At 32.5% G+C, this 14,397-nt stretch overlaps 1 protein-coding gene across 1 annotated transcript; it reads left to right on the top strand.

The window, feature by feature from the left end:
• Positions 1–55: 55 nt before the first annotated feature.
• LOC149726984 (uncharacterized) lies at positions 56–14,297 on the top strand. Its single transcript, XM_089889893.1, has 22 exons — positions 56–256; positions 1,305–1,377; positions 1,515–1,589; positions 2,094–2,233; positions 2,645–2,746; positions 3,166–3,212; positions 3,842–3,914; positions 4,081–4,129; positions 4,473–4,517; positions 5,216–5,261; positions 5,605–5,654; positions 5,987–6,132; positions 6,714–6,915; positions 7,258–7,367; positions 8,521–8,727; positions 9,264–9,370; positions 9,900–10,016; positions 10,656–10,787; positions 11,135–11,319; positions 12,350–12,737; positions 13,042–13,201; positions 13,678–14,297. Exons 1-22 carry the CDS (start codon positions 191–193, stop codon positions 13,819–13,821), a joined length of 2,664 nt encoding a protein of 887 aa, XP_089746019.1. The 5' UTR covers positions 56–190; the 3' UTR covers positions 13,822–14,297.
• Positions 14,298–14,397: the final 100 nt, after the last annotated feature.

Below are 14,397 nucleotides of genomic sequence, written 5' to 3'. Positions count from 1 at the left end.
TTCTGAAGACACAAAGCCCGCAGAATGTAGAAAGCTCGGTTTGTTCGCCACGTTTACAATAATATTTTTTATGTTAAAACATATTTAAAATGGCATTTTTAGGTTATTTTTGTTACTTTAAAGTATAAATTAATTGTAAATTCTGCTTTTAAAGCTACAATTGACGATCTGGTGCATCTGCTAAAGTCTCATGAGTTCAGTAAGTAAAAAAACTGAGCAGAATCGAAACATTCAAAAAGGGAATCATTTATCAAAAGTAAGTAGTATATGCACTTATTTGTTGTTAATATACATTTCTGCTGTAACTCCGTTCTATTATATAGTTGTAGTTCGTATATTATAGCTTGAAATATCGGTTTAGATACATAGGCGCAAAACCCGGGGTGGCAGGGTAGGCAGGCCTCCTCTGACATTTTCTGCATTCCATCAGTGGACAATGGGACAAAATTATTTTAAAAAAATGCGGTGCCAGTGAAGAATCTCCCCCCCCCACCTTATTTGCTAACCCCTAGGTTAGGGGATTAGGTGTTGTAGAGGTTTAGTGGTTATAGGGGTTAGTAGTTAGTGGTTAGCAAATAATGTGGGGGGGTGGAAGACTCTTTACCAGCACCAAAAATGGACATTTAACTTTAAGGACTATTAGTAATTAAACAATCATTCACAAATTTGCATACTTGGTAACTTGTAAGTTGGAATAGTTTATATGAAATAAAACACTCCTGTTGTAACTACATTCTGTCTGCGGAGATTGAAAACATAGTGGAATGAATGAATGAATGTAACTTACTTTATCCTCGCGTGGCGGGAAAACGACAGTCGTTATAACATGGGTTTAACACCTCGTGCCAGCTTAGGAGTTACCTTGTATGTTACTTTGTGGGTGATTATTTTTTGGGGGTATTTTTTTATGTATGACTGGTAATTTGGACAACCCATTAGTGACCACTGGGTTGGAGCAATGCCGTTAAGTGTCTTGCTCAAGGACACATACGCCCACAATGGTAGCAGCGACGAGCCTTGAACCTATTACCTATGGGTTACAGGCAGGCGCGATAACCACTATGCCACGGCGACGGTGAGTGGACATGCACAAATTAAAGGGACCAGATCTGTTGTGCATTGTGGTAAAGTTACAAATTGATTGTTGTAAAGTCATGAATGAGTGAAATTTATTTATCCTTGCATGGCAGCGCAAAGACAGTCGATATAACACGGGTCCCCTGTTTCATATTCCCTTGATTGTATAAGAGTTACCATGTATGTAACTTGTGGGTAGTTACACTTTTCATTCTATTTCTGTATAGGTATCTTCAATACCTGGTTCTGCTGTACGGCCAGCTTCTGTTTCTTTCACCCTGAACTCACCAGCGCAAAATGGTAAATGGAAATATCCTATTTTATTGTCCAAATCATACCATATGTAAAGAACGACAAAAAAAGAACCAGATCGGCCTTTTAACATTGATTTTTGTTACTTTTAGTTTAAGTCTTAGTAAGTGTTTCTTATATTGTAGGGAACACAACAACTACTGCTCCAAATTTGAATCCTGTTATGATATTACGCCCAACTCACACTCAATCTGTGTACGGTAAGTATTTTTATAATTTATTTTTTCATCAGCATTTTTTTAAAATTTTATTCTAAAAACTTGCGTACCCCTTTTGGAAACAAAATTTTCGTAATGAAAAATATGCCAAAATTTGTCCGCATAATAAATTTTGTATTAACGTATATAAGTGGTTCTTAAACTTTTTTGTATATTTTACCCTTTTAACAAAGATGTTTGTCAGATTTACCCCCAATATGTAATATAACGCTCATGTATTAAAAAGTGAAAACAACTTATTCCATCAGTTATATTTAATCCGACGGATGCGCTAGCTTTTTGGCAACTAGTTGTTCAATGTCTTGTGAAGTGCTACTATTGGTACAGTTTTTTCTGTTCTGTAAATACTATTCAAGTAGAAGTGTCAAATAAAAAAAATCCTTTTTTTCTGTAAAAAAAAACAAAAAATTTTTGGTAACAGTCGTCATATACATACTGCATGTAGAAACTACTTGAGTAAAAGTGTCTAATAAATTTTTTTTTTAGTGATCAAACCAAACCAGAACACTGTACAAGTGCCACACATGGTACAATCACCTCAAGTATACACGGTCACAAACTCCAACAATACCAGACTGTTGGTGCCTGTTTCAAGTCCAGTGCAGAACAAAAAAGTTCCGTTATTGGTAGGTGTTCAAAACTGTATGTCTTAAATACATTATGTTGATTAGAAATTTGTCGCAAAAAGTAAAAGTTAGGTCATATAGATTATAAGAAACGTCTAAAACAATTTTGTGGGCTGTTAAACCGTTTTTTATTATACTGTTGCGTTTTATTAATTCGTGCACTTGCAAATTGGTTGTTTTTTTATTGGATTTTTTGAAGTAGAATTTAGGTATATTGTTGGTTGTTTTTTATTGTTTAATTTTTTTAATGAATGTTTTTATTAAGTATTTTTAAATTTTTAAGCAATGTTTTTTATTAGCGTTTTTTAATGTTTTATAAAAAGATTAAATCAAGTATCCAACATTTTTTTCTGTTTAGTGGTGTGCATACCATTCAATAACTGCTGTGACTAAAATCTCTTTAATTCTTAGTCTGGTGTTTCTAATACACGTGGTTTTCTCTGTCGTAACTGTGGAATACTCTCCAAGGATTCTCGTGTTTGTCTCTGCTGCAAGAAACCCTTACCAAGAAATGTAAGCCCATACTGTTGCATTAAACTGTGGTATAATAATAGCAAACACCAACAAAAACTTTTCCTAAATGAATCCCTAGTCCCATTTTTTAGATGAATTTTCACTAAAGTAATGGACCTTACCTAGATGGAAATTCATGAATGTGTAGATCAAATTTAATTTACAGAAAAATTACTTTCTGCAATTTAACTATATACCATTCTCTTGTGTTCTGAAATCTAAATGTTTTTTTTATTTTGTGCTTTTATTAATTTATGTAAAACTACTAATATGTGTTTAGTGTTATAATTCATGTAATAGTAGTATGTGTTTTGTGCTATAATTTATGTAGTAGTATTATAGTGCTAATTATTTTTCAAGCACGACAATACAATCTAGGAGATACTTTATCACTTCTTTAACCTAATTCTCTTCTTTAGACCCAACATTCACGTTTATTGGGAAGTTCCCAATCCATTCAGCTCAGGTTAGTTGGACCGCAAAATTTTAAAATATGTACTTTCAAATTTTTATATAGTAGGGTGGGGGGAGATGGGGCATCTTTTCTCTCTATTTTGCTGACGCATTTAGTTGTAAACGAAGAAAATTCAAAGAAATATATAAACGTATCCTAACGACTCCCATAGACTGTTGTTAATTGTTTAAAACACGATCAGAATATTTAAATAATAGGTGCTAAAAGTGTCTCATCAATCCCCACCCTCCTGTATATCTAGTAAGTTAAGGGCCAACTCTGGCTCAAACACAGTTTTCCTATAAGATACAATACAATATAAAATAAATTCTATAAATTAATAATACAATGTATATATATATATATATATATATTTATAAAATGATCAATAACTTTTTAAATGCATTTTAAGTTATATTGGTTTAACTGCTTAAAGATTTTTCCTTACACGCCATAGTAGCCTGTTTAAATATATATTATTTAAATTTAAAACTTTCCGCACTTTTTGAATTTTTTTAACAAAATTAAGGTAGAATTTACATTAGTCAAACAATGGTTATGAATTAGGTTAAATTTGGTCATATATGTTCATAATACTCCTCTTCGTTGTCCTGCTTTTTAAAATGCAATTTTTCTAACAGTGAAGCATCTACAGCGAGTTTCTATGGGGCCAGGGGTGCTAAACAATTTGATCGATATGTGACCGCTTCTCAGGTAAGTTACTTTTTACATCAAATTTTATACATAACTTATAGTTGCTAGTTGTATATAACTCCCAGAACTCATTGAAGGGGTTCTTAATCTGTCTGGTGTTATGTTAATTTTTTTCAAGGTAAAAGTTAAAATTTATTCATTGATTAACATTTTTTAAAATTTTTAGGGTAAACCAGTGAAAAACTTTGGAAATTGTGATGACACGAAAAAACAAGGTAAATTAATTTAATGTGTTTCTTTAGTTCTAAATGTGCTGACCAGTTCTCTCTCTTATTATATAATCTTACAAATAGTATTTATTTTAAACTCTGTCGTGTCCCAAGTATCACATGAGTGGGTCCAAAATATCACATGAAATGGTCCTAAATGTCACACGAATGATTCCCAAATATTACATGAGTGGGACCCAAATGTCACATAAATGGGTCCCAAACATCTCATGAATGGGTCCCAAATATTAGGTAAATGGGTCCGAAATGTCACATGAATGGGTTCCACAAGCCAACATAAAATAGTTTTTTTTCCAGTAATTTTCATTATAACTACAACTTGTTACAGATTGCATTACTATCTCTGATTCAAGTGATGAAGAATGTAAATATGGTGAGCAATTTTTAAACTTGTTAAATATATATAGTAGGGTGATGGAAGATGGGAAACGTTTTCATTTAAGTTTCTTGTCTCATTTTGTAGTAAATAAATTAGTCTCATTTTGTAGTAAATAAAGAAAATTTAAAGAATTAGAAAACCATATTCTCACGATTCCATAGACCGTTGTTAATTGTTTAAAACGTGATCAGGATATTTGGATATTATGTGCTAAAAGGTGTCCCGTTTTTTCCCTATAAACAATATTCCTATTATTGTTTTGCTTGTACCAACATAGTTAGGGGTTATAAGCAGTTATGATTGTATTTTAATCCTTTTAAAAAAAATTTTAATTTTCTTTCATATGTGTATGCTGTTTGGCAAAAAAATTCTTATGTTTTTTACTTTACTGTGAGAATAACGCATTAAAGCTACCATGTATGGTATGCAGAAGATTGAGTCCTAAAAACTTGGTTTACCCTACTACCTAAAATCAGCTCTCAACTCATTGATAAATTCCCTGGGACCTGCCTAACTTGTGTGTGGAAAAAACAAAATCTGGTTTATGTGTTATTGGCCTCTTTGGCTAAAAAACCTGTCCCATGTTTAAAAACTGCTCAAAGTTGTTTATAGTATTGCACCTTGCTATAGGACTACAGCATTTCACTTACATTCACATTTAATAGTGTATTGATTAATCTTTGTTTGTACAGACTCAAACACCCCTCTTAATTCAAGTGAAAACTCAAGAAAAACAAGGTAAAATTAACTAATTTTTTTTTTTTCAAAATGATATTTGGGCTAAAATCAAATAAATTTAAATTTTAAATATTCAAGCGTGGATTTTAATGTACAGTCCAGGGTTCGTCTTAACTAAAAGAGTTATAAAAATCAAGGCACAGACTGTTAAAATTCATGGTAACCCGTAAGCTGGCACGAGGTGTTAAACCCGTGTGATAACGACTGTCGTTTTCTGGTCACGCGAGGATATAGTAAGTTACATTCATTTATTTATATAAGGATACATTAATAATATGATTTGGTTTGACTCTGCAACTAATCTTGGATTTCTTTACCGCTGACCAAAAGATGTATTTTTCAGGCTTCCAGATCTTCAGACTCCAGTACAGTGTAAGAGGGTATGTAACGAAGGTATGTATGGATTCTAGACAGTAAGCGCAAATTTCAAAATGGTATAGTAAAAAAATGAGAAAGATTGCGTTGCGTTTCAAACAAACAGCACTACAGAGGCAATAACTTTTTTGAAAGTAATATGTTTTTCAAATCAGTATGATATGTTTATCAAAAATGCTTTACGCGCGTATAAAGTACCCACATAGTAATCAGATGACCCAACTTTGGGTCGCGCCCCATGCGCTAGGAACCAATGCACTATGGCACTGTATTATAGATATAATTGCAAAATTTCAATTAATATTAGATTTTTAATTTCTGATAAAAATCGAAAATTTTAAATCCTGCAGAATCCGCTGTCAATCAATCTACATCCCAAGTTCAACCATCTGAAACAACAACTCCTGTAAAAGAATCTCAATTTGAAAGCGTCAATGTTAAATTAGTTTCCATTAGAATTGGGCAGCTGCATGAAGCACCTCTATCATGTATGATGGTAGGTTGAAACTAAAAACTATTTTGGTTTAAGTTCTTTTTTTATAAAATGAATTCCCCCCCCAAAACATTTTTTTAGTTTAATGTATATATATATACATAATTTTAATTTTTTCTCTTTTTTTATAATTCCTAAATGTTTTTTGGATATTATGTGCTAATGGTGATCCGTCTTCCCCCGCCCTGCCATATACAATACTCTTATTATTGTTTCAGCCTGTAACAACATAGTTTTGGCTTCTAGGCTTTTTTATTTATCCTTGTTAACTAAAGGCCTATTGCATGTGACTTGCTCAAAGACACATACGACCACAATGGTAGCAACAACTCCTAAAAACTGGTATGCTGTAGTATTGCACCAGTTTTGTTACAAATTCAAACAATCTATAAAATGTTAAAACTTAAATAATAAAATTCTAAAAGAATAATTGCAGAATAATTAGGATTTAATATCCTGTAATATATTTTTAACCATTTCCCAAGCTTCTTAATGGGCAACTCATGCCTAAATGTCATGTTTAATGCAAACCCTCATTCAGAATATACCCAATTTTCAAATATTTTACTTTAATTCCACACCAGGTAACTGGAGACTTTATATCTGTTACTCTTACCACCACCATACTAAAGATTCCGTGGCACGGCATAAGCCGCGTGGAGTTGTGCCACGACCTCCAGTCACCTTGCATTTTCCTTACCATTGACAACTCCTATCTACCTACATTACGTACTGCTCTGGAAATGGTTCCTGGAAAATCTCCATATTTTGACCCCAATGGACCAGGTAATTTGTGAAGATTTTTGGCGCTGGTGAAGAATTCTCCCCCTATGTTTTTTTGCTTACCCCTTACTACTAATTTTTAAATTTAATCATACTTTTCCATTTTTATTTTGGATACCTATTATAAGTTTCTGTAAAATAATAAAAATACAATGATAATAGGTTTAACTTTAAAAATGGGTAGATATTTCATTTAGTTTCCATAAGCAATAAACAAATTTTCATTACCATTTTATCATAAATTTTCACAAATCCTGTCAAATATTTTTTTTCTAACATTTACAGTCTTTTTAAAGTTGGTCTATGGCCCAACGACTGATTCTTACGGTAAAAATTTTGTTTCAGGAAGTCAAAAATATTTTATTGCTTCATTTTCGAAAATTTACTTTGAATCTTGCATTCCAAGACTTAAACAAAAGCTTATTTTTGTGAGGAGGAAACACAAAAAACCATCAGTATGTATCTAATGTTTTATAAACCAGAGCATAAGTATCCATGCATCTTGTAATAAATTTTGTGAATCTGACCCCATCTGGTACTCATAAAGTTGAACGATTCTTGTGTAAAGAAATACAGTAAGGATCCGGTGCTATGAAAACATAACAGATAAAAATCGAGTTTGATCAATTGTATAATAAAAGATATAGTAGGGTGGGGAAAGAAGGGACACGTTAAGCACATAATATCCAAATATTCTAATCATGTTTTGAACAATTAACAACGATCTATAAGAGTCATGAGGATAGGGTTTTTATATTTTTTTGAATGTTTCTTTTTACTGCCAAAAAGAGACAAAAAATAGATCGAAAAGGTGTCCCATCTTTCCCTACCCTATATATTTTGCCTAAATTGCATTCTCAGCCTCTTATACTAATAGAACACCAGATCCTTACTCTATTTCTTTATACAAGAATCGTTCAACCCTATGAGCGCCAGATTAGGGTCAGATTCATGGAATTTATTAAAGTCAATTTTTTCGTATCAGTTGTGCTTGTTCTGTGTAGATTGGCCAGCTAACTTATCTAAATCCTAGGTCCTACCTCAACTTTTTCATAATGGAAATTATGTGACTCGCTGTGAGGCCTCACCGGTGTAGAATGTTGAGGGTTGGGTTTTTATAGGCTGTTGCTCATAGGCACCAAATGTAGGGTGGCAGGGTAGAAAATTTGAATAAATTTAGATTGAATATACTTTAAATGAATATATAAACTAGTTGTCCTTATGGGTTGTCCTAATTGTTTGCAATTGATTTCAAAAAAAATCCTGTAATGTTAACTACTCAGCAAATTATATCTGTAGTAAAATAGAAGGCACAAGGTGTATGAAGTAAAATAGCAGGCATGAGGTGTAAAAAATCCTGTAAAATTAACTACTCAGCAAATTATTTCTGTAGTAACATAGCAGACATGAGGTGTATAGAGCAGACCTATCCTGAATTTGTCTGCTCTGCATACTGCATTAATCTGTAAACATTGGCATTAAATTTAATTTATAAAAATGCACCTCTAACTGTCGCTGTCTCCCCACCAATCTAAAAAATTTAGCACCTCTACTGATGCTGTATTATTAAGTTTTAGGTTTATAATATTATTTTATTGCCTTTTCCAGAACTTTTATCTTGAAAAAACGAGCGTCGAAGCGAACCAGATTTTCCTTGAAATCGCCAACAGTGAGGTTCTTAACGATGAAATGATATCTGGGAATTCCCCTTCACCCAGCACCCCCACCTCATCGAGACCTGGTACCCCATTAAATGAGGAATTTGTGGAATACTCGAAAACCACTGAGGGTCTAACTTTAGTGTCACTGAACAAGGTATGATGGACTTTTTATAGATTTTTGAAAAATGTAAAAACTTGACTCTGAGCACTTATAAAATGTCATTAAAGAAAGAAAAACTCATTACAGAGTGAAATCCCACAATTTTTCATTAATTTTTTTTGTTTTAAAAAATCTGATTTTTTCTTCACTTAAAAAAATCGGATTTTTACTTCACTATACCTGTTGTGCTACAAAGCAGTTTGACAAACTTTTTCTAAAATATAATAAACAATATAAAAAAACTACTTGGGCTAAAAAATTAACGGCAATTGCTCCAACCCAGTGGTCACTAATTGGATGTCCAAATCGTCAGCCATACATAAAGACAAAAAAACACCCCAAAAATATTCAATTACGAAGTTATACGTGCTAACTTGTAAGCGGGCATGAGGTGTATGAAACAGAACACCCATGTTATAACGACTGTCCTTGCCCAGTCACGCGAGGGTAAATAAAATACATTTACTTCACTATATCTAGTATGCTACAGTTTGTAAAACTGTGATTTAAAAATAGAATTCCTCTTTCAGCAAGATGTTCGCACATACAGAGTGACAAGGTCTGCTATATTAAAACACCCCGGCACGCCGAGCTCAAGTATTGACATTACTATGCATTTTACTGGACCAAGAATTGAGTGGGTTATTTTCATTTCTGTTTGTTTGTTTATTTTATTTATGAACATTTTGTATGGAAAAATTGTTGCCGTAGTCTTCTGTAAATAATGTTTATTATTTAATTCAAGTTAATTTACAACAATTTAGTTTAATTTACAATAATAATGTCTGACTATTTATTTATTTATTTGTATTTAGAATAATCTATATTTTTGTGGGGTTATTAAATAAAGTTTTTTTTTAATTTTGCATTTTCATTTCCAAAATTTAAATTTTTGCTGCCACCTTTTAACTTAGTGTTTTGGCAGCTTATTTTGAAATGTTGCATGTCTGACCAAAATATGCAGTAATTTTCCATTTTCGTTTAAAATTTCTGTAGTTTTCCTATCCAATCGCATGAAATTCACTAATTTTTCTTTGGATTTAAAACTACAGTTCATTTTGTTGCTATTGGTAAATTTTGTCAATTTTTTTGTTTCCAATTCATAATAAAAATTTACCAAAAATTATTATTATCATTAAAATTTTTCTGTAATTTTCCGTTTCCAGACGCGCAATTTACCCGCCCCCACCCGAAAAGGGGGGAATCACCATCACAAACGAGGACGAATTTTGTCTCAACTCAGGGGAATTCCTTAATGATGTCATCATTGATTTTTATTTAAAGTAAGAATTTTTTTAATTTATTTATTTAAACTAAAATGAAAAACATTTTTTTATTTATGTAAAGGTATTTATTTTAAACAACACTTTTTTAATTTTAATAAAAGCAATCACTGTTTTTATTATTGTGATATAAATAATACAACAATAAGTAAATGCTAACTTTTACTAACTGTTAGGTAAGTTCTAAGTTAAAAGCTATAATTTAAATGCATAAATTTGGACCATTTAAAATAAGTTTTTTGTTAGAAGTTAGCCCTATTGGTGGTTTTTTTGATTTACTCCTTTACGTTGTTCGATATAAATGGCTTTAACTACTGCAGGACTAAATTATTTAACTACCAATTGCTCTTACTCAGTGATCACTAATGGGTTATATAAATTTTCAGCCATACAGACAGTAAATCACCCACAAAGTAACATACATGGTAACTCATAAGCTGGCACGAGGTATATGAAACAGAACATCCGTGTTATAACGACTGTCATTTCCGGCCACGAGAGGATAAATAAGTTACATACATGTTAACTCGTAAGCGGGCATGCGGTGTATAAAACAGAACACCCGTGTTATAAAGACTGTCGTTTCCAGCCACGTGAAGATAAAGCAAGATATTGATTCATCCAATTCTAAATTATCAGATACATCATGCGAGAACTATTAAGTGAGGAAGACCGAGGAAGATCTCACGCTTTCAGTTGTTTTTTTTACAAACAACTAACTCAAATTCCATCCGTTCGTAACAAACCTCAAGTAGAGGACAAAGTTCTAACGTAAGTTTTTTTTGTTTTTAAACGTTTTTTTAGTGTTTCCATACATTTTTTAGTGTTTCCAAACGTTTTTAGTGTTTCCAAACATTTTTTAGGGTTTCGAAACGTTGTTTCAACTACAGTGTTTCACAACTTATTTTTAACTCTGGTATTTTGCGACTTGTTTTAAAGACAGTTTATAACATTTTTGAAAAACTGAATAAATGCAACGTTCTAATAGCATTATATTAGAAATTAATTTTACAATGTTTCAACTTTTACTTAAAATAAAGTTATACAGTTTTTTCCAACATGGTAGTAAAATTATAAAATAAATAACAAAACGTAAAAACTTCTCAATTTTTTCCCAGACCTTCCCAGAAGAGACACCGAAAAGTACAAAAATGGACACGAAGTGTCGACATTTTTGAGAAAGATTTTATTTTTTTCCCAATCAACGAGGCGTCTCACTGGTACCTAGCTGTTATATGTTTCCCACGGCAACAAGAAGGCTGTTTATTTGATCTCGACGAGGGTAAAGTTGTAATGGAAGACGGTAAGTTTCAATTTTTTGTTACTCGGCAATTTTTGGGTGATGTCATCATTTTTTTGGTTAGGTTGACATTTTTTATGATTTTTGAAGTTTTCGAGTTAACGACTTTTCGGGTAAATATAAGTATGTGTCAGAAATTTTTAATGTGAAATCGCTATTTTTAGGATTAAGTCAATATTTTTTGAGTGAAGTCAACATTATTGAAAATTTCTAATGTTTAGGCCAGGGTAATGTCTTTAGAACGTTTTGGAGGTTAAGAGTTTTTATGGCTGGAGTAAAGGTGGGAATTTTTTCATAAGTCAGTTTTTAGGGTGATATGACCAATTTCATACCAAACTCATTTTTTAACAAAATTATCTAATTTGCTGTATATTTAGATTTCCTTAAACAAGTTAAGCAAACACTGGTGCCAATCGAGTTAAAATAATTAAGAGAAATTTGCAAATGTAGCCAGTTTTTCTAATATAATTTACCCAGCATTTAGTTATTTATCACAGAGGGTCATAAGAATTACTACAAACCAGACAAGGTTACCAAGTCCCAGGTGCACTTATATGGTGAGGTATATGAACAGAACAACGCAGTTATAATAGTGTATAGTTACAAAAAGAACAGATTTTTAAAAACTTCATTCAGTTGTAATTTTATAATGAGTTTTTAGGCCTTTTATTTTTGTCGGCCAGATGTTATATATCTTATTGCATGAAAGCTGCCACCAATGTTTGTCTCACTACATAATTTGGCCAACTTTGGCCTAATATATACACTGCTGTACTTTTGTAGTGATTATATTATATAATGGTTGACAAATTAGAGAAATATATGACTAGTGAGCCAAACTTTTAGCACAGCCTTAATTTGAATATACTCTATAAAGAAATAACATAATACTTCTGAATTGTATGCCATACATTACAAAAAAATAAAAAAAAAAGTACTAACCAAATTACATATGTAGTAAAAATAGCATGTGGTGTATGAAACAGAACGCTAATGTTATAAAAACCATTTGATGCTATTTATTCAACTTTAGAAACGGACCAAAACAATCAAACTGATAAAAACGAACCAACCCCTACGAACCACTGTGAACCAGAACAACCAGTTGCCAATAGCAACCCGTCGACAGAGAAGACAGTTGCTACGGAAACAAATTCTGAAGACATGTTCGCTGAAACAGACTCGGATTGTAATGACAATGGCGACCAATATGAAATCCAAATTTTTAGCGTGCGCTCGCTTTCTACTGAAGTGTGTGCGCCGCCGAGCGACCGAACTGTTCATAAAAACCAACCCGTTAAGAATTGTGTCTCGGAGCAACAAGTGCATGGCCACAGGCAGGAATATAGAGCACCTTGCATCCTTATTTTCGATTCTTTGAGAGGTCCGAGTAGATCCAAAGTTGCTGCCCACTTAAGAGAGTAAGTCAAACGGATTTCATTTTTTTTTAAATATAGGAGGGTGGGGGGAGATGGGACACCTTTAGCACATAATATTCAAATATCCTGATCGTGTTTTAAACAATTAACAACGATTTATGGTAGTCGTGAGGATGTTGTTTTACAATTTTTTGAATGTTCTTTGTTTACTACCAAATGGGTTGAGAAAATAGAACTAAAAGGTGTCCCGTCTTCCCCCATCCTACTATATGTCCATTGTTTGTAATGTTTAAAAAAAAATCAAATTTTTTATGTTATTAAATAAAAAAAACAAATTTTGTTGCAGTTACCTCAATGTTGAATGGTCCACCAGAAAAGAAGCTGAATTGGGCCCTCGCGTATTTAATAAAAACACAATCAAAATGTGCACCCCCCATGTGCCACAGCAAGACAATTATTCTGATTGTGGGATTTTTCTCCTGCAGTATGTGGAGCAAATTTTTAAGGTGAAATATTTTGTGATTTTATCAACGTTGTAAACCAAAGGTTGGCAACCTACGGCCCTCATTTTGACCGACCACGCACTGTTTTGAAAATTCCCCTACACCCGGCCCATTATAAACAGTATATTGTTTATGTAACCGATTTCTGAGATAGAGTTTATTAGCCTGATTGGAAAACTAAGATTTGTAATACCAGGTTTTTAAACTTGATTTTTGGGTGTATATAACGATCGCATTAAAGATGACAAATTGTTTAATGAGGTATCACTATACATGTATTCATGAGGAAAAAAGTGGGGTATAGTTACTATTGTCAAAGGGCGCATAAAGTCCCAGTCATATGTGGCATGACACCACACAAATGCATTACATCTTAAGTTTAAAAAAATAAACATATTTTCTGATAAAAATTGTTCTGTTATTTTAATAATTTATAAAAAATATAAAACAGAAGTAAAACTCCCTAATTTTTTTTACAGAATCCGATTAAAAACTTTAACGTTCCAATAAAAAACTTGGTTGAGTGGTTTGACCCAAGTGATTGCCAGAAAAAGCGTGAAGAAATACGAACAGTTATTCGAGAACTTTGCATAAAACAGGGCAATGACCCAGACAAGCAGTAAATGTATTTTTCTCTCTTTTGCTAAACATTAGCTGATTTGATTAATTTTGTTCACTGCAAACACATCATAACAAACTCGCTAAAAAAATATGTTTAGACAGACGTTCGTTGTAGACAAAAAAATGGTACTGTGGGGTAAGATAGGACACCTTTAGCACAGAATCCAAATATCCTGATCGTTTTTAAACAATTAACAACGGTCCATCATGAGGATAGGGTTTTATAATACAAAAAAAAATAAATGAAACAGTGTCCCATCTTCCCCCACCTTACTAAATGCCAAATTTTTCGTTTAGTGCTAAATTCCCAAGATGCATGTTAAGTTCATTAGCGCCAGTGTTATTATGTGTACTTGTACTCGTTTCTGTGCTTCTGTTCCGTTCGTATTTTCAATACCTTATAAATTTTTGTATTCCGAATCTTCAAAGCTTACCGACAGCCGTGTGAAAAGTGAATGAACAGGCTGTTTAAATGGGATTGTCATGTTTAATCTTTAGTTTTAACAGGTTGTACTGTTGGTCCTTAGTAAACAAAAATTACAAAACTTAGTAATAACGCGAAACAATAATACAAACCC

Source organism: Ciona robusta, chromosome 12 (assembly GCF_009617815.1).
Source record: "Ciona robusta chromosome 12, ASM961781v2".
Classification (NCBI taxonomy): domain Eukaryota; kingdom Metazoa; phylum Chordata; class Ascidiacea; order Phlebobranchia; family Cionidae; genus Ciona; species Ciona robusta.
The sequence above is the reverse complement of the archived record's forward strand: the minus strand, read 5'-3'. Positions and strand labels throughout refer to the sequence as shown.

What these genes read in the sequence shown, in the direction of transcription:
- LOC149726984 (XM_089889893.1), top strand. Translation starts at nt 191, where the DNA reads ATGAGTTCAGTAAGTAAAAAAACTGAGCAGAATCGAAACATTCAAAAA. An exon ending in GATATGTGACCGCTTCTCAG is followed by an intron (nt 3,915 to 4,080) that starts GTAAGTTACTTT and finishes TAAAATTTTTAG; the next exon opens with GGTAAACCAGTGAAAAACTT. An exon ending in ATCATTGATTTTTATTTAAA is followed by an intron (nt 10,017 to 10,655) that starts GTAAGAATTTTT and finishes CTAAATTATCAG; the next exon opens with ATACATCATGCGAGAACTAT.